A 21,956-nucleotide genomic window follows, 5' to 3' on the forward strand; every position below is an offset into this window, starting at 1 on the left:
TTTGGAAAGGAAGAATTGAAAGATGTAAGAGGTAGGGTGGTGCATGAGCCAACTCTATGAAGATTGAAATCACCCAGGACAATGGCAGAATTTTGGAGGAAGGTAGACTTTGAACCTCACCCAAACAAACAAACAAATTCTGTGAAAAGAGATGCTAGAGAAGTTGATATATGGCAAAAATCAGCCCGAGAAGAGAGTCATATAGATGAATTGCATGAACTTCAAAACAGAAGCTGACTGTTTAATTTTTTAGCAAGAGGGTAGAGGAAAAATACCTTAAGAAGCCACAAGGAGCCAAGAAAACAAACAAACCCCAAATCCTGATTCTTAGATTCCTGGAGAGGGAAGAGGGATAAATTAACAGCTACCACAGGAGAAGGCTTCAAGAGAAGCAGCACTCTTTGGGGAAAGCTAGGGTGCAGGTTAGGCAAAGACATGGATGTTTGCAAAATCTGAGTTGCAGAGAGTACGGTTCAGATTGTATATTTAGACTGAGGTGATACTTTCTATAATCTGAAATTCCAAATTGCGAATACCCCATTTTTCTCAGTGTGCAAGAGTGGCTTTGAAGGAAGCTCTACTTTGACTGCCCTAGACCTAGACGCATGGTTTAGAGAGCAGTAGAGATAGAGGAGGTTATGGATCTCTGACCACACTGATAATTAATTGCTGTGGGAGAGGCTGTTCAATTCTTATCTCAGCCACGAGTGAAATGAATAGTTTGGGAGTGTTGCTGAAGAAAGAATGCATCCTTTTTTTCCCCATGAACAAGAATGACAACTCAGTGTATGAAAGCAGAAGAAAAATTAATAGAATTCATCAGCTTAACTTTGATTTATACGATTCTGAAAGCAGACAGTGGGTGCTCTCTGATAATGTGCAGCATCATTACTTTAGGAGAAGAGAAGCTCTCCTGACTTTGTGCAGTTGGTAGGAAAAGCAAGAGGTTCCTTGACAAGTGTGTTTATCAAGTACATCTGCAGTGTTATTTTGTACGCTCAGTTGCAGCCTCTGTCATTCTTCTCCATGCTCATTTAACATGATGGACTTGTTTGGCAAATCCTTCAGGTAGTGGGAGGACAGGATGAAGAGGAGGCTTGATCTGGATCATAAAATAAAAGATATTGGCCTCTCTCACACTCTCCAACTCTTCTTCCTCCTCACCCTCCTTGATCATCATGATTATTTGTAGTAAAGAAAATGAACGGCTAGGTGATGTACTTGTGTGCATCTGTTCATGAGTTGCTCACAGCACCATGGAGAAAGGTTTCTGGTATAATTGACTGGTTTGACTTGAATTCTTGATTAGGGGGAACAAGTTTCACAAGTTATTTTACCTCCATCTCACGGAATTTCATCCGTCCTAGTGAATAAGATAGCTCAGATGTGTCTCTTCCACTGTGATGTCAGCCTCGCCCATAACAGCTGGCGTCTGTTTGGTGCTGTTGGCTACACACACTGTGCTCAATGCTTCAGGTTTGTTTATTTTGTTTCCCTGCACTCACAGCCTGGTATTGTATACTTCCATTTTTCAGAATATACAGTTGAGATTCAGGGATGTTAAACAAGCAACCTAAGATTATCCAGCATATCAGTAGTGGAGCCTAAAGTCTGGGCTAGATATATCTCCAAGTGCCATATTCTGCACAAGAACACTCTAGAGCAGCACTTACCAGGAAGCATTGTGTGAGATCCCTGTGAAATTTTAAATTTTCTAATAGTTGCAAAGGAAGTAAGCAAAAAGAAGTTGGTAAAATTAATTTTAATAACATTTTATGTAACCCCAATATAGAGTATTATCACTGTTTCAACCTATGATCACCATTATAAAAATGCCACTGATATTTTTAAAGAATATTTTGTAGTTGTCTATGTACCTGTATTTTATTTATTTATATGTGGTGGTGAGAATCAAATCCAGTGCCTCAAACATGTCAGGCAAGTGCTCTACCACTGAGCCATGACCACTGCCCCTGTCAATGATATTTTACATTCTCTTTTTTTCTTACTAACACTTCAAAATCCAGTGTGTCTTTTATAACTAGGGTGCATCTCAGTTCTGGGGAGCCACATTTGAATAGCTTGGTGGCCACAGGGGCCTGAGATTACTATACTGGTCAGCTTAGCTCTAGACAGTATTCATGGGAACAGCTCAATAGTGCTGAAGTTTTGCTGAGTTTGTTGAGAATTTGGGATGAGTTAAAAGGATTTCCTGTGGCTGCTACTGTTCTCTTCGATTCCATGCAGCTCAGGGTTGGTAGTGCCCTTTCCCTCTTTGCTTTGTCCCTATGATAACCTTCTCTTCTCAAAGGTATATGACTGTCTTCTGTTGTATGTGTGTGTTTTCACTTTCCCAATAAATCTACATCAATTTTGTGGAGTTCTCCAGAAATGTGTTATGATGCATGGAGTGAGTGTAAAAAAGAGATCATTGAAAAAGTTTAAATCCCCTTACTATCTCTTTTTCTGGATCTTTTTGTTCGTGACCTGCTCTTACAGCCTTAGTTTATGTCTAGACTGTACTTAAGGGACTGTGCTATAGGAAGGCAAAACAAGTGTATGCATTTAATATAATACCTGAAAAGTAGGAAGTGATCAGTGTGTTAGTAGGTATTATCTACTATGTTCCAAATCCATATGTAGTTATGCAAGTCCCTAAACATGAATGCAAGGGAAGGATATATTCTCTAGTAACTTAACTAGTGACCTATATCTGTTTTTTAGCAGGTGGCTTTATACAACACTTAAATTTTAGTTGACCAATTTCAGTGTGAGGTCTCAGTTACATTTGTCTTTTCTTATAGATATCATTATGTTGAGACCTAATTTGAAGCCCTTTACATAGAAATCTTCAAAATTCTGCAGTATTTAGTTTTATAGTTTGATAAGCAAGATAAGAGATTTTGCATTTTACTTTCTTTTCAGATGAGTAAGTTTCATTTTTAATTTTTGTATCCAAACAAAAAGTATTTTTGGTTTATATAAACAAAATAATAGATATCTGTGGAACCCAAGAGTAATTTTCTTTATATACCACCCCCTTTTAAAAATATCCTGTTACAAGTTGATGTCATAAAAAATATTTGTTTAGCAGCTTGTGGTGGTAGATTTCAATATACTAGCCTTATATGTGTCCAGCACCAGGGTCCTAACAACAAGTGCCTGTTCTGTTTATGATACCTAATAAAGAGTAGTCAACCATGGTGATATTGCCATACAAGATCATTGAAGTCACACATAAATGTCTATCCATGTTGTTTTTAAAATTGAACAACAGGTGGTTATTTGTCATTGATGTAAGAAATGGACAAGTCACTCCATATCCATAATTTGCCTTCATTCTCAATCACTGGCCTGTGGAAGATTGAAGGGCACATCTATTTTCTCTTCCCTCTGAACTAATCTTATTTTTGTCCGTCCATTTCTTTGCAGAGGATACTACATAATAATTGTGCCTTTGAAGAAATCTCGTGGGAAATTTATCAAGCCATGGGAGAGTCCAGATGAAATGGAATTAGATGAGGTAACTACATCTTCGTTGGCTGTGTTTTTCATTACTTATTTAAATATCCTCTCTTCCCTATGGAGGCTTTCAGCATATAATCAAGGTGCTGGCTTCTGCACATCTGGCTAGTCGGGTGGCTCAATGCTCTGATCATATTATACTCTAGGGATCCCAACAAAGATCCTTTGGCTTTAATTAAAAGACATTAAACTGCAATAAAGCTTACAACCTGTCTAATCTTTGTTGGCCTTAATATTTTGCCCCTTGTAAAACATAATGTAGAAGTGGGGAAGGTGAAATAAATTGTCAGCAAAGACTTAATGACCATTGATATGAATTTCAAGGGCCATCATTCCTTTGACAGTTGCTAAGACCCTTACAAATGCTAAATTGTACTTTAGCAGCAGAGTTCATTTGACCTAATATGTGGTCTTGACCAGTTTCTTACAGAATTCTACTGATTAATTAATGTTTGCCTTATTCTGTATTCTATAGGTTTTTCAGAATCAAAAGTACATGTCACTGCAGAGGAAAATGAAACAAATGACAAAATTCTGAGCAAAGAAGGAAATGTAAAACAAAATATGGCAATAATTAAGTAGTATGACTTTAATTTCTAAAATCTAAAAATAGATGCATTTTAATTGATAATTCTTTTTTAAAAAGAACATTAAAAAAGTTAATACATAATGTGAAATAGAAGAGTTATTTATGACATATTTTATTTGCATGAGAAAACTACAAACCTGGGTATTGGGCCACATCCCCAGAGGGCCACTGAAAGTTAATGACTAGGATTCATATTTGAAATATAGGAAAGACTTTGTTATTTTAATGAAATGCTGTTTTGAATAAGTTCATAAGGCAAATACCCAGATGCCCTTTTGGGAAATAGAAGATTTTAATTTATTGAGTTTATTTACAACATAGGCCACATCTTAGAGCACAGCCTGTTATTTCTAGATATTCTCTCTATGTCAAATTAGTACAAATGCAGCAAGGAAAATATTAAATTCCTTACTTGTATTACTAGAAGGTGATTTTTATTTCAAACATGTCTACAGAAAGGAGACTTTGATTTGACAAAAAGGGACTGTTAGCATTCTCTGGCAGATGTGTGTCACCTCTAGAAGTGGGGACTCATCAACATCCACTTTGAGTTAAATTTGATCAAGTTCAGAAGGTGAGATTAGTTCAAGGTTAGGCTGATGCTTTTGTGTCATGTAGTGATTAGATGTCATGGGGGGTATAAAACAAGGCATCATTTCAATAATACTATGAAGTAATTTAGATGTTATCAAGTTAATTTTTTCTATTAATACTAAAGAAATAAAATTGTTATCGTGTGTTAGTGGAGGAAGAGTAATCCTTCATCTGAAGATGCAAAATGATCAGTTAGCTTTTTTGTAAGGATTCCAAAGCCAGATAGGATATTACTTGCAACTGACTAATCAGATAATCCTGGGAAATAATTTACGATCTTATTAGGGTTTTTTTCTGAATTCCAGGATTGTCACCATCACATTTTAGTTGGAATTGCAAAGGCAACTTGTAGATCCTGTGAATCTCTATACATACATATATATATATTTAAGTTTTTAAGGTATTGAGATCCAAGGCAAATGATATCAAATATTTTTAAATAATAAGCTTGCCTTAGAAGTGAAGCCATTTGATAATAAGTAATAGAAAGTGAATCTCTTTTACAGCCAGTTTTTAACCTCTAAAATGCACAGCAACATTAATGGATTAAAGTATAGAGCTATGTGACATTGAACTTTCTTGCAATTAAATTCTACAGGTCTGCACTGCTGGTTCCCTTAACAAAGGGTCATTTTAATCATCCTGTAGGTTGTGGTGCATTAATCTGTATAATAGCTTGATAGAGAACATTTTATTAATTCAAAATTTTTGGGTCAGGATGGGTTGTTTCCCACTTTTCTTACTGATATAATTGAGACCACATTGTAGAATTAATGGTGGAAGAAATAAGATATGCATTGACTGGAAAATGAAAATTATTTCTGATAAAAGAACTAAAGCCCTTGATATATCTCTGGAATTACCTCCAATACATCTTGTAACTATTGTGGAGGGGAACAAATGAAAGTAGGCTATGGCCTCACTTTCTGCTTACTCATCCAGTTTCTGATCCCTGCCGACAGGATTTTCCCAGCCTATCATGGATAATAAAAGCATTGTAGTAATTTTATCTATAGCTTGGTACTGCCAAGTTTGACAAAGCGGTATTCCTCTCTTAAATGTATTTGACCAAGTAACTTTTCAGAAAGGCCTATAATTCAAATTGTTGGAACCATATCATCGAATAGAATGGTGGCCTAAGGGGATTTCCACATGTATGCCTCACATTGAGGCCCATAAAAAATTGAAAGAGGCTTTCTAAACAGAGTTACTCTAAAAATTATCTTCTGAGCTCTTTTTATTCTTTATCTGAAGATGTTCTTCACATGATAAATTCATAGACTGGAACTCCTGTTCTCAAGGTCAGACTGGGCAGAGCAGACATTGATAGTTGAAATGAATTTTGGGCAGAATGACTCCCAAAATGTTAGTTATATTTAATTCAGAGCAGGTCACCTAATATATCATAAGCTTTTCGTTGCACTGTACTTCAAAGGCTTGTCGTAAAATATCACGGTCTTTTGTGATTGTAACTAGCATACTGTCTAACTTTGGTGTCATCTGAGCTCACTTGAGCCATTTAGAGTATAACACAGGAAGCTTTCTACAGAGCTTAGAGCAACCTACAGGGCCAGGGTGATGTTCCATTAGGTCCAATGCATTAATGAATGACTGCATTGGACCTAAAGAACACCAAAATACTCAAAAATTTTATTCTGAGGCACTTTCTCTACATCTTCTAAATAAACCCTAGCAAAAGGTTCTTATGGGAATGACAATGATATGGATGAATTATGACAGCTGCCTTCATCTGAAATATGAATAAAATCAAGGTAGGGTTTGATCAGTGAAGTAGAAGAAAGGACGCAGTCACATAAACAACTGATGGTAAATGATTTTGATTTACCAACTTGAAGATGCTGTTCAGCTCATCTGCAGTGCATTTGTCCTCAAAGCAATGGCTGTCATCATTTGCTGCACAGCGACAATAACCTTTCTAATGACTTTTCAAGTATATATTATGTTGAATGTTTGACAATAGATTTTTTAAAAATTAGCATGTTAAAAGAATCCAGAGAAAGGAAATAACACGTCCATCTGTGTTAATGAAAGCAAGTGCACAAAAACGATGTGTCTAAGTACAGACCGAGTGAAAACGATTTAGGTGATCAGAGCTTAAACATAGCATTTGATTTCTTGATTTGGGGCAACCACAAAGTAAAAATAAGGTTGGAAAAAATCTCTTAGGAGTAATTTTATTTCATTCNGTGTGTGTGTGTGTGTGTGTGTGTGTTTGCTTTCTTCTACATAATATTGAAATTTATTTCTATTCACCCTGTCTTTGTTACCCAACAAACTCCCCAGAGAACTGGATTCTATAAAAAAATGAGTTCCATGACAAAATGTGATGAATTGCACCCAAATTAATCAAGGAGGCAAATTAAGTCATGAACAGTTAGTGAATAACAATGTCCCTTTTAATATGTATAAATTCAGAATTTATTTATATTACAAACATATATATTATAAATTTAAAAGTTAATAAATATTGCTTCTGTTGCTTTGAGGGAATTTACATCATATAAATGATCTCATAATTGAAATTAAACTCTCCAAAAATGTGGTAATAGTTACACTTTTAGATGACTTTATCTGAGGTTACTCCTTGTTTAATAAATCTCCTACAAAACAAGGCTTTTATGAATCAAGCTGCCATTTCTCCTTAGACAAGTTATGATGCAGTATTGGCCTTTGAGAGAGTTTCATTAGTGTAGGAAATGATATGAGCTACCAGTAAAGATCTAATTGCCCTGTGTTTATAGCCTGGCCCTTGCAAGAGGAGTCCAATATCTTATTTAACAGGAAGACAAGCATTTGAAGTATGGAGAGAACTGAGATTTAGTGATGCTGGCATCGCTACATGAAATGTGGACAAATTGAATTTGGGTTGTTCCCAGTACTGAATTAATTTCTCCCATTTAACTATCAGTATGTGGGTTATTGTTGTTTACAGTTCCTTTTCTGTTTCTCATTTCTTCTTTAAGCTGCTTAAGGAGATATCTAGGAAACGCAGAAGCATCCGTTACGGGAGAGAAGTTGAATTAAAGCCATATATTGCTGCTCACTTTGATGTCCTTCCCACTGAGTTCACCCTGGGGGATGACAAACATTATGGCGGATTTACAAACAAGCAGCTCCAAAGTGGTCAAGAATATGTCTTCTTCGTGTTAGCAGTGATGGAGCATGCAGAGTCTGTAAGTTCATTATCATGACATCTATTTGCTGGGATACTTTTACACAGTTGGGTCAGTATATACTAGGTGGTTATTTGGGGCCATGTAGGTACATCCATCCTAATTATTTCTCTTGAGCTGTCATTAACTGAAGTATAAGAACCACCTGCCTGCCCTTCTAGTACACTGAATGGGATTGCAGTGCAAATAAGCTGTCTCTGATGACAGGGAGTTTAGGTGAGCTTCATTTATGTGAAGTAGGAGAATGACAAGACATGGATTTCCAGACCTGTCAACGTAACACATGTGTCCTAGTGTTACATCCATCGCTTACAATCTTCCTCCCTCAACTATGTAGAGTAGTATTTTAAAAAAAAAAATTACTCTTCTCATCTGACATAATACCTGGCAGATATTAGCCCCTGTGATTTCAGTAAGAACTAATAAATTCTAATTCCACATAATATATTTCCAAATATTTGAAAACATTGACTTTGGTAATGGTTGCATTTATTCTCCTATAAAACTGCCAGTGAGGCCCCAGTACCTCTGGCCAGCTTCCCTGGAAGATCTGTCTAGGAAGAGGCAAGCACAACCAGTTTCTTTAATTATAGCACTTTACAAGTGACTTTGTCAGTGAAAAGCCAAGAAAGTTTGAAAATAATTCAATAAAAGGGAGAATTCCTAAGGTACTCTAAATAATGAGTTGTCTTCTTTTATGTAATTCATCTTGCTCTTATGTCGTTTTATGCTTCAGTTGCTTTGAACATTAAAAAAAAATGGAGAGAAACTGTAGATGGGAAGGGGGGTGGGTTTTGAAGTGGCAGTTCACATTAACATTTAACATACATATTGCAGACTGGATCTTTCTAATCAGGGCCCGAGTCTGACAGGCGTGGCAACTCCATTGAGCCAGTCAATTTCTGCATGTAAGAAGCCCTCAGTGTATCAAAGGTTTCTCCACATCAGGTGTTAGCGCGTACAGTGGGGCCTCTCTTCAAACGACTGAAGGAATTCCCCCGTGGAAAGTCAAAACACAAAGGCAGCCTGGTTTACCTTTGTACGCAAAATGTCATTTCAAAAACGATGTGATGGCCTTCCTGGAATTTTAATGTACAGATACGCTTTCTCTTTCCAGTTGAAGTTTTTAAGGCAGAACATCAAGGGAAATGGGAGGTTGGAAATCATCTTTCTCTTTAAAAAGAGAAAAATAAGACTTAGGTACTTGAGAGGAATTTTCTTTAAATAGCTCTATGAACGTTTCAGAAAGCACTTTCAGAACATTGAGGTAGATCAGAGAACCCGACAAAGAAGAGAAAGCTCATCTGATCATACAAACAAAACGGACTGCACGCTTTCTCACTCCGGCTCTTGATGTCTCCCCAACCCTTTCTCCCTGTTTAAGTGGGTCACCATTGCTGATGTGTCTACTCCTTTCCTTACTGTATCATCTCAGTTTTATTAATTGCAGAATTAAGATCTTTTCCCCAAAATTTATCTTATTCCTTTTCTCCACCATATTTCTTTTTTTATTTGTTCGAATGAGTTATACATGACAAAATGCATTTTGACACATTGTACTCAAATGGAGCATAACTTCTCATTCCTCTAGCTATATGTACATGGTGCTGATTCATACCAGTAGTGTAATCATACATGTACATAGGGTAATAATGTCTGTCCCATTCTATTGTCCTTTCCATCCCCATCACCCTGGCACCCCTAACTTACTTCTCTCTGCAAATTCCAAAGTTCCTTCATTCTTCCCTACCACCCCCCACCATGGATCATCATCCACTTATCAGAGAAAACATTCATCATTTGGTTTTGGGGGATTGGCTTATTTCACTTAGTGTTATATTCTCTGGTTGCATCCATTTACCTGCAAATGCCATAGTTTCATTCTTTTTTATGGCTGAGTAATATTCCATTGTGAATACATACCACATTTTCTTTATCCATTTATCAGCTGAAGGGCATCTAGGTTGGTTCTTGATATTGCTCTCCATGTAAACAGTGTTTTCCCTATGGTTCCTACGTGTTCAGGCCAGCATTTACTTTATAGATGAGAATTGTATCCAAGTAGTATCATGTGTGCAGTGAAGTCATCATTTTTTAAGCTTCATATTTCTGAGACTGTCAGTTAGTAATGTGCATAACCACTCCAAGAGTGGGTTGGCAATTTGCAGAGACAAAACATTTCTCTTCCCAGTAAGGACAGGTGCTTTTCCCCAATCCTTTGCCTCATATTCAAAAAAATACCAGAGAACTATTTTTGAGTAGTATAAAGTTAAAACTATTATTGCCACCCACTGTACACATTTTATTTTTCATGAGACTGGTATCATTTTTGTTATAACATGACTGTGTTTCCTGATTGGGGTTGGAAATCTATGTGCTTGGGAAGACCTTTGCTTAGAGTTCCATCTTGATTGACCTAGATTATTATCTCAAAGGCTCTGGGAAAGAATTTTAAGTCAACAAGTTTTGCTTCTACAGACACTTTGAGTGTGACCTACAAATGGAGTAGGCGACTGCATAAACAAACACATTTATATAAAGAATCGTGTTTCTTGAATATTATAGTCTCTCTGCCAAGTCCTTTGTGTAAATCCTTATACCACATATCTTTATTCCACCTACCCTCCTTCCCTCACATTTATTTGAGCTCTTTCTGAGCAGGTTGTAAATATATACTGAGTTTTCATCATCTTTTGATGCATTAAAAAAAATCTGGAAATTGAGGCAATTCCTTTCCTGAGTAAGTGAAAAAAATAGAGTAAAATCAAGATTTCAGTGTGGCATGTGTTGTCCTAATATGTCTTCTGAGCTCATTATACTAAATTGCAGAATATATGCCTGAAATGGGGTTTTTAAAAGATGAAGGTTAAAAATCAAATATATTTACTGATCATAAAGGAGCATATACACTCATATCTTTGATAATCACAGCCATTTGAATTGGAACTTTTTATTTAGCAAAGATTTGTTAAGATCCCACCGACTGCAGAGCTCTGTGCTAGCCATTTTAAGGATGTGAACACAAATAGTATATAAATCTCTCTTTCGGGAATTTATATTTTCATTAGAAGAAGTGAAGGGTGTATCCAAATTTTAAAAAGAGTTTGGTGATCAACTTGTTATTTTTACATGTAATTTTTGGAATGACAGATTTCTTCCAATTAAGGGGGCAGTATTTAAGTGGCACCTTAGTTGGATTTTAGGAGTTAAATGTTGTGGAACTTGTGGAGGGTTAAAGAAGAAGAATAGAGCATTTGGGGAGTAGTAGCCAAAAGCTCAATCTGACGGAATATGTTAAATGTGCTGCGACAATTTAAAACAAAGGCCTTTGAGGGCCATGCTAAGGTATGTAGGTTTTATCTAGTAGTAACCAATTGCTTTATCCATTTGTCTTGAAGGTTTTATGTGGTTTAGGGCAGTAACTCTCACAGCAGTAATGAGTATTAGAAAAAAGGGAGACATTTTTGGTGTGGTTAGGAGAGCATGAATGAGGTCCTAAAGAAAGATGGTGTCCATGAGGCTGCAAAATGGACAGATGGACCTAAGGGTCACTGATAGGTAATGTCTGTAGTCTCTATTCATAGATAATGACAGTATAAGAGAAATTGGGGAATTGGGAGAAAGTTCTGTCTGGGAAGAAGTGAAGTCAAGCATGCAATTCCTCATTTGAGCATGCATATGGAGATAATTGGAAATGAAGGTCTGAGACTTACTACAGTTCCTGAGTTTAGGAACTCTAGTGAAGAAGTAATCTGAACAGAGGAGGCTGGGAGGGAACACTGGGGGATGATCTGAACATCCTAGGGTGGTGGAGAACAGAGCCCAAGAATGCATGCCCATAGAACAGGGGCAGTTAACTCAATCGGGCTTGAGCAGTTGGAAAGATTAGGGATTTAAGAAAAGTCAGAGCAGGAGTTTTTAAAAAGTCCTGGTCATTTGTAGCAAATCTGAAAAGGCGTAAGAACGGAATGAAGAGAATTAGATTTGGAAATAAGTAATAGAACCAATAGTCATGTTTAGGCAAGAAGAGATAAGAAGCAGGGCAGCCAGCGGGATCGGGTTGGAGAAGCTGAGAAGGAAAAGGAAAGGGACAATATGAAGAGACAGAGTCAAGAGAATGCTTGTCTAAAATCAGGCTAAAATGAGACAGAACATAATGGAATGTTGTAGAAAGTTCACAAATTTTCAGTTCATTCCTTCACCAAGTAACGATTTTTTAAATTATATTTATTATCAATTGTGTGTTAAAAACAAGCATACCAAGAAGTGACTAATAACATTAATTAGGAACTAATAAACTGTTTCAAGTTATAAAAATTCCCTATTTAAGAAAGCTGTCATCAGCTCTGTACATCTTGCACCAATGATTTGGGTACTGGATTTCTTTCCTGAAATTGTGGACTTGATTTGTCCATCATGTGGCCTAACAACATATAGCACTAGAAGCACTGATGTAATTAAATACTTGACAAAGTACTGACTTATTTTTCTGTATATGTACCTTTTAACTGTGACCTTCTTGGTTGATATAGAATGAGTATTTCATATTGAATATACTTGAGACTGGCAGAGTTGACAATTTCAGATGTTTTTGGATTTGGGGATATTTATACCAACTTCACTGTGTTATCCAAATATCTAAAGTACCTAATCCAAAAATGTGAAATTGCTCAGAAAGTTTTGGATTTGAGAATTTTGAATTAGGGATACTTACCCTGTCACTCCTTGAGGCTAGAACTCTCTCTCGGTTTTCACATAGCTTCTCACACATTGGCACAATGTAAAAGTTCACTGGACATGTTGGGACTGGTTAATCATTGGTATTTATGGTTCATTAAATTATTTAATATTCTGTATGTAGATCCCACTGAGAAGTACCAATGAAGTAATTTATACCAAAAAGTGATTTTGTTGTAAGATTTCACTCGACAAGAATACTGATCACGCAAGACTGTCAGTTTCTCCTTCATCTTTCTTCTCCCTTCTCTTTCCTCCTTCATTTGATTGATTTCATCCTGTATTTGACTTCAGTTGCTTTATCCATTTGTCATAAAATCCACTGTGTCCTAAATTTGGAGCTGGGGGGAGGAGGAAATCCTTCTAATGCAAAATACAGTCCAGAAAGACCCTATTTGATAACTAAAACAGACTCTGTTTTTCCTCAGAAGATGTATGCAACCAGCCCCTACTCTGACCCTGTTGTGTCGATGGATCTGGATCCACAGCCCATCACAGATGAAGAAGAAGGCTTGATCTGGGTCGTAGGTCCTGTCCTTGCAGTAGTCTTTATCATCTGCATTGTCATTGCTATTCTCCTTTATAAAAGGTAGGTTTGCTCAATATTTCTGTTGCAACTTCGAGGGCTGCCTAATTTTGAGGACTTGATCATTGTTCTGTGGTCACCATGTGGTTGATTTTAGTAGGAATATTTTAATGCAACCCTATGATTGCTGGGGAAACGTTTCCATCAGAGGTAGCACAAAACATAAAGATTGAACTATTTCGAATGGTGTTCAATTTGTGGTCAGTACCTTGCTGTCTTCAAGGAATGTATCCCAGCCTGAATTTTCTGCACTGACTTATTTAGAATGAGCAACTTTTCTGATATTTTAGATATTAGTACATTCACTGCAGACCATTCCATGCAAGTTTTCATTTGTTTGTTTTAGGTGGTTAATTATTCAATGTTGACATATTTTTCAAACACTATTACAATTTTGCACATTTGTATCCATTTCATAAGTGTAATTTGCTAGGTGCTGAAAGATTTTTTTCTGTAGCTGTTTTTTCAAGATTTGGCAAAAGTAGCTAACAATGAAGGATTAAAAAAGTGAGAGAATACATTCTCTCTTACTTTTATTCTATTATTCCACTTATTTTTTAAGTTATCATTTGTGACCGAGAACTGGGCGTGAGAAGGTATCATTTTTCTACTTTAACAAGTACAACCTCAGTCCTTACTCTCCTGAATATCAACCTGACTACAGTAAGGGTACAGATAATTCATATCTTCCCAATCTTTTCTGATCTTCCACTCTTTTTCAATTTTATTTTTGCCTACATTTTATATAAGCCAGATCCCTGCCCTCCCCTCCCCAGTTTACTTCCCAGACTCTTGTATAAAGCACATTGTAATTCCTTCCCTAAACCTTCTCTTACTCAAAATTACAATATTATGAATATATAATCCTAATTACAGTTAGATATAGTCAATGTTTAAATATATCAAAGTAGATTCTACCATCATGTATAACTAAAAAGAACAAATAACAATTTAAAAAAATAAGCAATTCAATGTAATATATTTTCTAAAACATTTAGAATGACTGAATTCTGAATTATCTCCCTTTATATCAATTTTTTCTTTCAATCCAAATTTTATTTTCATATGATTTTAACCTTTCTTCCCATTTTTCTTTGTGGCATACCATGTCTTGGAATGCCTCTGCGAAGGTGATCCCCTCCTTATACTCTGAACAACTTTTCTCTCCCTATCATTCTCAAAATGAGAGTGTTCTCATTTTGATGCTTGCTCTATCTGATTATTGCCTCTAATTCTTTTTCCTACCAACATAGCTACCATTTTGGTGTTTATGTGACTTATTTCTATCTCTATACCCTTGTTCTTATATTCCTATAATGGGTTGATTTTTTTTTTTTAATAACCTCATTTTGACTCCTTAGAAACTCGTCAAGATACTTCTTTTTTGGAAAAATTTCTCTATGAGACTGTTTCAGTTTTTTGATATGTTTTGTTTTTTGTTCTAACACAGAGGTTTGGAAAAATGACAAATGAAAAAAAGTTTATCACCATAACCCATAAAATTGCCCATCTTACTTTAGAGCTAGAAAGAAGGGCAGGGGTGGGGGGCATCCATCACTATTTTTTTTTCCTCCCTGATCACTGCCATCATTCAATTATCCATATCCTGAAATTGCTGAGAAAACGAGTGGTTGAAGGCAAAAATGTCCTTTCAGCTGCTGGCTTGAATCTTTCCATCCCAGCCCATGTCTTGTTAGTGTGTATCTCACGGAGCCTGTCATATTTTATCACCTCACTCCTGTATAATATAAGGGCAGGAAGCAAGAGCTACCAACATGCCTCAGAATAATCATGAAACATGTCCAAGTCTAAGAAGCTGGTGCCCTTTCCTGTTTATGTGCTGCAGGAGTTACTAGAAGAGAGAAAAAAAATCTTAAAAAAAAGCAAAAGTAAAATTCTACTTCAATTCTCATTCTTTTCTGGTAAATATTTGTTCAAATGGTCACAAGTGCCTGTTAATAATTGCATTTCTGGACCGTATCAGATAATGTTTTTTGATTATTCAAAATGAACAGAATGCATGCCCATTTTTCAACTTGTGTTTCATTATGACATACTTAAGTCATACCATTAACAGATATCTGTGTGGCATTTGTGAATCAGTTGTTTAAATGGGAAGAAATAGAGGTTTTATACCCTGATAATTTTTAAGATTTATAATTAAGTTTTCCTTTGTTCATCTGCATGTGTTTGGAAAAAAAACTACTCAGTTATAATTTTTCCTAATCCTGCAAAAAGAGGCATCATATTTAAAGGCTTTAAGACTCTGTTAAGAGTTGCATTTTAGTGTGTGCATATGTAAGCATCGTCTAATGCAATTGTTGGAAAATGCACACATCCTCAAATGCTAAGTATATTTAGCCAACCATCTGAAGGCCCATGAAGCGTTTCTGAAATAGAAATGCTTGCTTCAGCAGTAAAGAACATTCCTGACTTGAAATTCAAGTAGACCCAACAATGTCCTTCTTGATTATCATGAGGCAATTCAAGAGGAAATCTTCTGTACCCAGTGAATAGTTCTTTTATAGCATGTGTTTTGAACAAAGTTAATTATATAATAAATACTTCATTTCCTCTTTTTAGGTGCCTTTTAGTTTATACACAGGTCATTGATAATGGCTCAGAATTGAAAATATCTTTATTGTTATTACTATAATTATTGATAAATTATTATTTTCCTCTATGCAACTGATGCTTTATGAAAAGAATGAGCATAAAATAGTGTTGATTCACATTGTCTTAGTAATCCCCATTATTAAATGCACCTATTTACAAGATAATTGCATTAGTAATAGGCCTGTGGCCATGAATAGTTTACTTGATATTTCCTATAAAGAAGTATATTTTACACAGTCGTCTGAGAAGGATTTGAGACTTACTAATTATATTAATATGGAAGTAGCTCACTCTTTACCTTTCATTCTGTTAATTTGATTTTGTTTTTATTCTAGTAATTTGTTCATAGATAACAACAAAACCGTCAGTGAAACTTTGTAAGGGCACTAAAATACCTTCTGAAGGATCAGAAAATTAAAATATGTTTATCAGGTTTTTAGTGCTATAAATTTTTTGTATTGTTTTTTTTTTCTTTTTAATTTTGTGCTTCATATTCAATATGGATAGTGATTTAAAATGTACGTTTCAGAGGTAAGATGGTAGGAAGGTTTAGAAAAACACTGAACAAGGGAGACCTGTGTTCAAATCTCAGTTCTGGCCACACAGGGTAGAAAGTCATGCCAGCACTTTGGGCCTAGATTTCCCCATTTATACAGCTGGTAGGTTGTCTAGATAATTAAGGGCTTTTTAAATAATAGTATATTATAATCTGGGAAATATTTTAAAACCAGGTAATAGGACTAGGACTATATTATTTTTGCTGTGTGCTGGCATGTATGTGTTAAGCATGAATCTAGCCTGCCTTTATCCATCCACATTCAGAAATTATAATTCACGAAGCGATTGGAAGTTTTTAGGTATTCATCCGCACTGTGCAGCTGTTACATGTATAAGGCTTTTCAGTCTTTAGTTCTAGAACTCTGCAAGAATTATTTATATATAAAATAAATATTTAAGAATAAAATACTAACCTGACTCTATGAAAAAGCTTCTAGGGATAAATGAGAAATGTGTATTATACTGTGGAAAAAAAGAAAGTGTGAGTTAGGAGGTTGGAGAAATCTGAAGCACGTGTGCGGCATGAACAGTCTAGCCTGAACACATAGGGCAAAGGGAGTAGATAATTTCCACCCCCATTTCAATATACTTTCATGAATGCCCTGAAGTAGATGTGACTGAAATAGAGACTTTTCCAGCTTTTCCCAGCTCCAGCCTAGGCTTTGATTCTTTAATCTTCTCTTTTTGCGTCAATTCTACATATATTTCCAAGTTGTCATCAACATCTTGAGATGCTTTTAAATATGCTGCTGCACCAGCCCACACTGGACATTGCCAATGGATCCTGCCTTCTGGTGTTCACGCAGCCCCCTGCCAAGGCTTCTAAGGCCTCCCCCATCACATCCAGCCACTCCTCTTGGCCCAGCTAACTCATCCATCAGAAGTGAGCTAAGAAGCTTCCTGATAGGTCAAAGTCCTTCGGGATGCCTCTCTCCTCCCCTCTCCTCTCTACCAGTTCAAGCTTTCTTAGGTTCGATCCCCTTTTCTATGCCCTTAGAGTACTTTTCTCTTACCTGTTAGAGAAACTACTGCATTTCTGTGATTACCCACTCTCTGATTTGGTATGACTGAACTATGGGTCAAGGACCCTTATTCCTTGTTGTGTCCCTAGTGCCTGGTAGAATGCATGACACAGACCTACATTGAGTAGTTGAATTTATACAGGTTGATGAGTATGCAATAAACTGGTTCCCTCCACTTGTTTATTCCATCACCTTTATCTTGGTTGGCAAGAGCTCTAATAAAACCATTGGCCATAATTTAAATTTAGCCTTCCAACTTAGATATTTGCACTAAATATGTACTCACATATGTGCTGAAACTGACACTTCATAGAAGAGGAAACGACTTATACACTAACTATACATCTACTTATGTGACTACCCAAGCAGCATTTTAATACATAAAACTGGTATTTCACTAAGTGGTTCTCTTCTATCCAAAGGAGTAGATTTTCCTATTCCTGATAGTCCTAGATAAAAAAGGAGCAAGTTAGAAGCATATATATATATATATATAATTATTATTAAGTTAGCACACTGATAAATCACTTTAAAATTAAGAATAGAAAGAATTAACCAGTAGGTTTTAAATTATCTCCATCTTTCAGTGTTTATGTGTGTGTTTGTACAACTTAAATGTGGATTTTCTTTTTCTTTTTTCTTTCTTTTTTTAAGAGATGGACTGGATTATCTCATAGTGCCAGATACTTCAGCAATATGGGTATTTATTTCATTGGCATTAAGGACTTAGTACCTTTTTCTTTGCAGTGGGAACTCACTAAGTACTTTGCAATTTGCCTCAAAATGCAGATTGTTTGGATTCTTTTCAGGGAAAGGTCATAGTCTCCACCAAAACAATACTGTTGTTTAAGCAGTAAATGTATTATCACACGTGAGAGTATCAGTACGTGAGAGTATCAGTAGATGTGTTTGCAGATAGCAGCATTCTCTGTTGAGGAAAATATCTGTCTTTTCAATGGCTGGTAATAAAATGCTTCTCTGGATTGGCCCAGCTGTATTGAATGGGTCATGCTCTGTAGATTTGTAATGATGAGTATTTTCCCAAACTGAAAATGTATTTAATCCTTTATTGGAAAAAAGATTTATGATTACCTTACTTGTCAAGAGATGTCTGAAGAAATCATTTATGCCACTTTATTACCTTGTGGTCTAGTATTCAATTGTGAAATTTTTTGTGCAGTTCAATGCAATTTGCAGATATTCCATATCATTAAAGCAATAGTGTACCTCTTAACTGAAGACTCTTTATTTCAAATGAATGAATTTCTTTTATGAAATGCTGTTGTATTTTCATCATCAAGTACATTAGTAGTTTCCTCATGGCATGTTTTGTAAAAATGAAATTATATCTCCATCATCAAACACCTCCTGGGATATAATTAACTGTGGCAGTATTTTTGTAGGTGATGGAGAAAAGTGAACATACATTAGCGCGCACACACATACACACATTTTTATTCAGCGATGCAACCTCGTGTCCTGCATTTACTTCATGATTAGAGGCCTTTAAGTATTTTGATACACTATCATTTCCTAATATGTGTCAGTTATGTATCCTTGCTTGTGAGCACTAGTTTTTAAATCTTGGTTGTCATGGTTACTCTTGTTACCATTGGCCAACTAACATTTAGCTTTTCTTTTTCTTTTTTTGCCGCATTAAAATGGAGCAGTAAGCCTGACAGGTGAGGAATAGAGAACAAACCCCTTCAATGCTCAGTAAGAAAAAATAAGATTCTCCAAATAGACTTTGGAGGTGTTGGAGAGGTAAGGGTGGGGGCTGCCTATGGAGGATAACTCCATAGTGGAAAATGGACACAGCCTACATGGAAATGATAATCTTGATATTAAAATGATTGAGGAAAGTAACTATTTTGTCTCTGGGGGATAAAAAACATTCTTTAAAGCCAACTTGAGAAGGTAGTAAAGCCAGTTTTTGAGTTTGCTGTGTAGTCGAGGTTAAATGAGCATGTTTGTGTTAATGTGTCTGCAGAGTGGAAATCTGAGGTGTCCCATGAGCCTTTTTGTTTTGTTATGTTTGTTTCTTACTAAAGATCAGTTTTCAAATTTGATCAGAGATCATCATTTGCTACAGGGATACTGGCATTTTTCACACCCTGAAATATTGAGGACAGTGCCTTAGTGAAAGCTGTTTCCTAATTCACAATTATTACCTGTGTCTTTCTGCCTTGATTAATAACAATAATAACAATATCTAAAATACACAGTGCTATTATTAAATGATGAGTCCAAACTACCTTCCCACTTTCTCATTCATATGTATACATTTAGACATATGCATATGTAAATATATCTACACCAGTATAAATTCCTGATTAAAATAAACTAAGGAAAGGATTTCAGAGAATCCCTACTTCTTCCTCCCATCATTGTGCTCCAATGGCTCTTAGCAAGTGTACCCTGGATCACAGGAGTGGCATCAGTGTCCCCTAGAAGCTTGATAGAAATACAAGTTCTTAGGCCCAACCTGGGACCTGGGTCAGAAACTCCAAGCACTGGAGCAGCAGAATATATTCTCTCTCTCTCTCTCTCTCTCTCTCTCTCTCACACACACACACACACACACACACACAATTCTCATGTACACTCAAGTTTGAGAACCATGATTGTGTTATCTTCACTGGAATCACTTTATACTGGCCAGAAAGCTATGCATTCAATGATAGGGATCCTAAGACTTCTGCAAGGTGTCTTCTCTTGTGGACATCTCTACTTTCCATTAATCCAGCAGAAAAACACAAGCAGCATTGTTCTTCCCTTCCCCCCTTCCCCCAGGCCAAACACAAAACTCGGAAACAATCTCATATTCTAATTTCCACTGTGACACTGCATACATTTTACAACTCAATCGCTGCCTCCTCATTCTGTTAAGATGAGAGAGTTGGGCCAAAATTTATACAGCACATTGCAATCCTTTATTGTGTAAGTGAAGAAATTGAGAAAACACCTAGCGATGGCCTTACCAGATTTGAGATTACAGTCTTCCTGGTATCAGAACTGTGACATGTTTGAAGTAGTTTCTTTGAATATCAATAGTAGAGATTTCAAGTAAGTATTATCTCTTTCAAAAGTCTATTCCCAGATGGCTGAATGTCTTTATTTTCAGGCCAGAAATAGGATATTCCATACACCTTCCCTTTGTTCTTGCATCCTCCCTAGATGAGAGACAGATGAAAGTGAAAATGAAACATCCCTTAGACCATAAAGCAGTATTTGTGCTTCATACTACCCACTTCCCAAACAACCCCTTTTTATCATATTAGCATTAAATTTTCTGACAGATCTCAAATATCATGTAATCTTTCATTTCCTTTTTGCCATGTAATCCCTGCACATGGGTAGATACTTCTCACTGTGAGCAATAAACTTACACTAGGGTTTTATACTCTTAATAGAAATTATAACAAGACAAAATTAAGAATCCATGTCTAGTCACTATTCTTTGCATTTTTCTAATAGAAAAAGAAAATGAGACCTGTGTAAGCTTATTAAGAAAATGTTACCCTGTACATTCATGTTGGGCTTGATTTAGATTATCATATGCCTTTTAATATTTTGACAGTAAATTCAGTGTTTAAAAGCTCTTTACATTATTACCAATGATGACCAACACTTCATCTTCCAAGTCTTAGAAATGCCTTCTGTGTTAGAAGAAAATTCTAGCATAAAAACATATAAAACTATTGTGCTGAGAGTATCAGCAGCTAGAATCATCCATGTTGTGATCTTCAAAACAAAGCTTAGCAAAAATAAATAAAAGGCAAGACAACTGATTTCATAGCTGGCTCAGATTTGGGAAGTCTAAGGTCTTAGAGTTCATTTCATGTGAACAAATAGAGTAAGGGAAAAGTTAGTTATTAAATGTCTGATCACCCCTCCCCGCTCATTGCAAGTCTGAATTGTAAGTAATTTTATTCCCATACTCTGGGTTTTCTGAGACTCATATCTTGACAACAAGACATGATTTCCAACTTCCTGGTACAAGAAAAATTGGCTAAATTGCTTTAGAGAGTTTTCTTTTCTGTCCCTCTGGCTCAGTGTCGCTCAGACTGGCCTCTGGAAAAAAGAAGATAAGGAGGTTGTTTCACAACACCTGTAAGGGTGAAGCAGTTTCCTTACCCAGATATTTCTAATTCTGGTTCCCCGTAATCTTGCAGGGATGACAGAAGAGCTGTTCTAGAAAGGGAGAAAAATCCATGTTTTAGTCATTGGGTCTAGTACATCAGTTAAGAAGCAGATTTGTGCCAACTTCCATGAAAAGGCCAAAGCCTGAGATGGGACACTGGTATTAATTGAAGTGAGAAGACCAACCATAGCCTTTGTGAGAGATTGATTGGCTAGCTGAACTCGGTGACATTTCATTAACCCATTTCGATTTTGCATCTTTGGTGGTAAAATGAATCTCTCAGTGTTGTGAGGCAAATACCCATAGCGTGAATGCAGTGACATTTTCTATTCTGAAACTGGTCATCATATGCTCTTTCCCATTGTTTTTCGAGCTCCCCCCCCCCCCCATC

The 21,956-nt window shown here is 36.2% G+C and overlaps 1 protein-coding gene across 50 annotated transcripts in view; it reads left to right on the plus strand.

Moving 5' to 3' along the window:
- The window catches only part of Ptprd (protein tyrosine phosphatase receptor type D), a 2,156,260-nt gene that overhangs the window by 2,018,197 nt on the left and 116,107 nt on the right, over positions 1-21,956 (plus strand). For 20 of the 50 annotated variants that reach the window (XM_048806990.1, XM_048806961.1, XM_048806965.1 and 17 more), the window contains 4 exons: positions 3,433-3,523; positions 7,693-7,902; positions 13,068-13,228; positions 19,089-19,103. In XM_048806990.1, coding sequence (XP_048662947.1) covers positions 3,433-3,523; positions 7,693-7,902; positions 13,068-13,228; positions 19,089-19,103 — 477 coding nt within the window. The remainder of the gene's footprint in view (positions 1-3,432; positions 3,524-7,692; positions 7,903-13,067; positions 13,229-19,088; positions 19,104-21,956) is intronic. The other 30 variants (XM_048806971.1, XM_048806986.1, XM_048806987.1 and 27 more) reach the window with 5 other exon arrangements.

The sequence above is a fragment of the Marmota marmota genome, unplaced genomic scaffold (assembly GCF_001458135.2).
Source record: "Marmota marmota marmota unplaced genomic scaffold, marMar, whole genome shotgun sequence".
NCBI classification, from domain to species: Eukaryota; Metazoa; Chordata; class Mammalia; order Rodentia; family Sciuridae; genus Marmota; species Marmota marmota.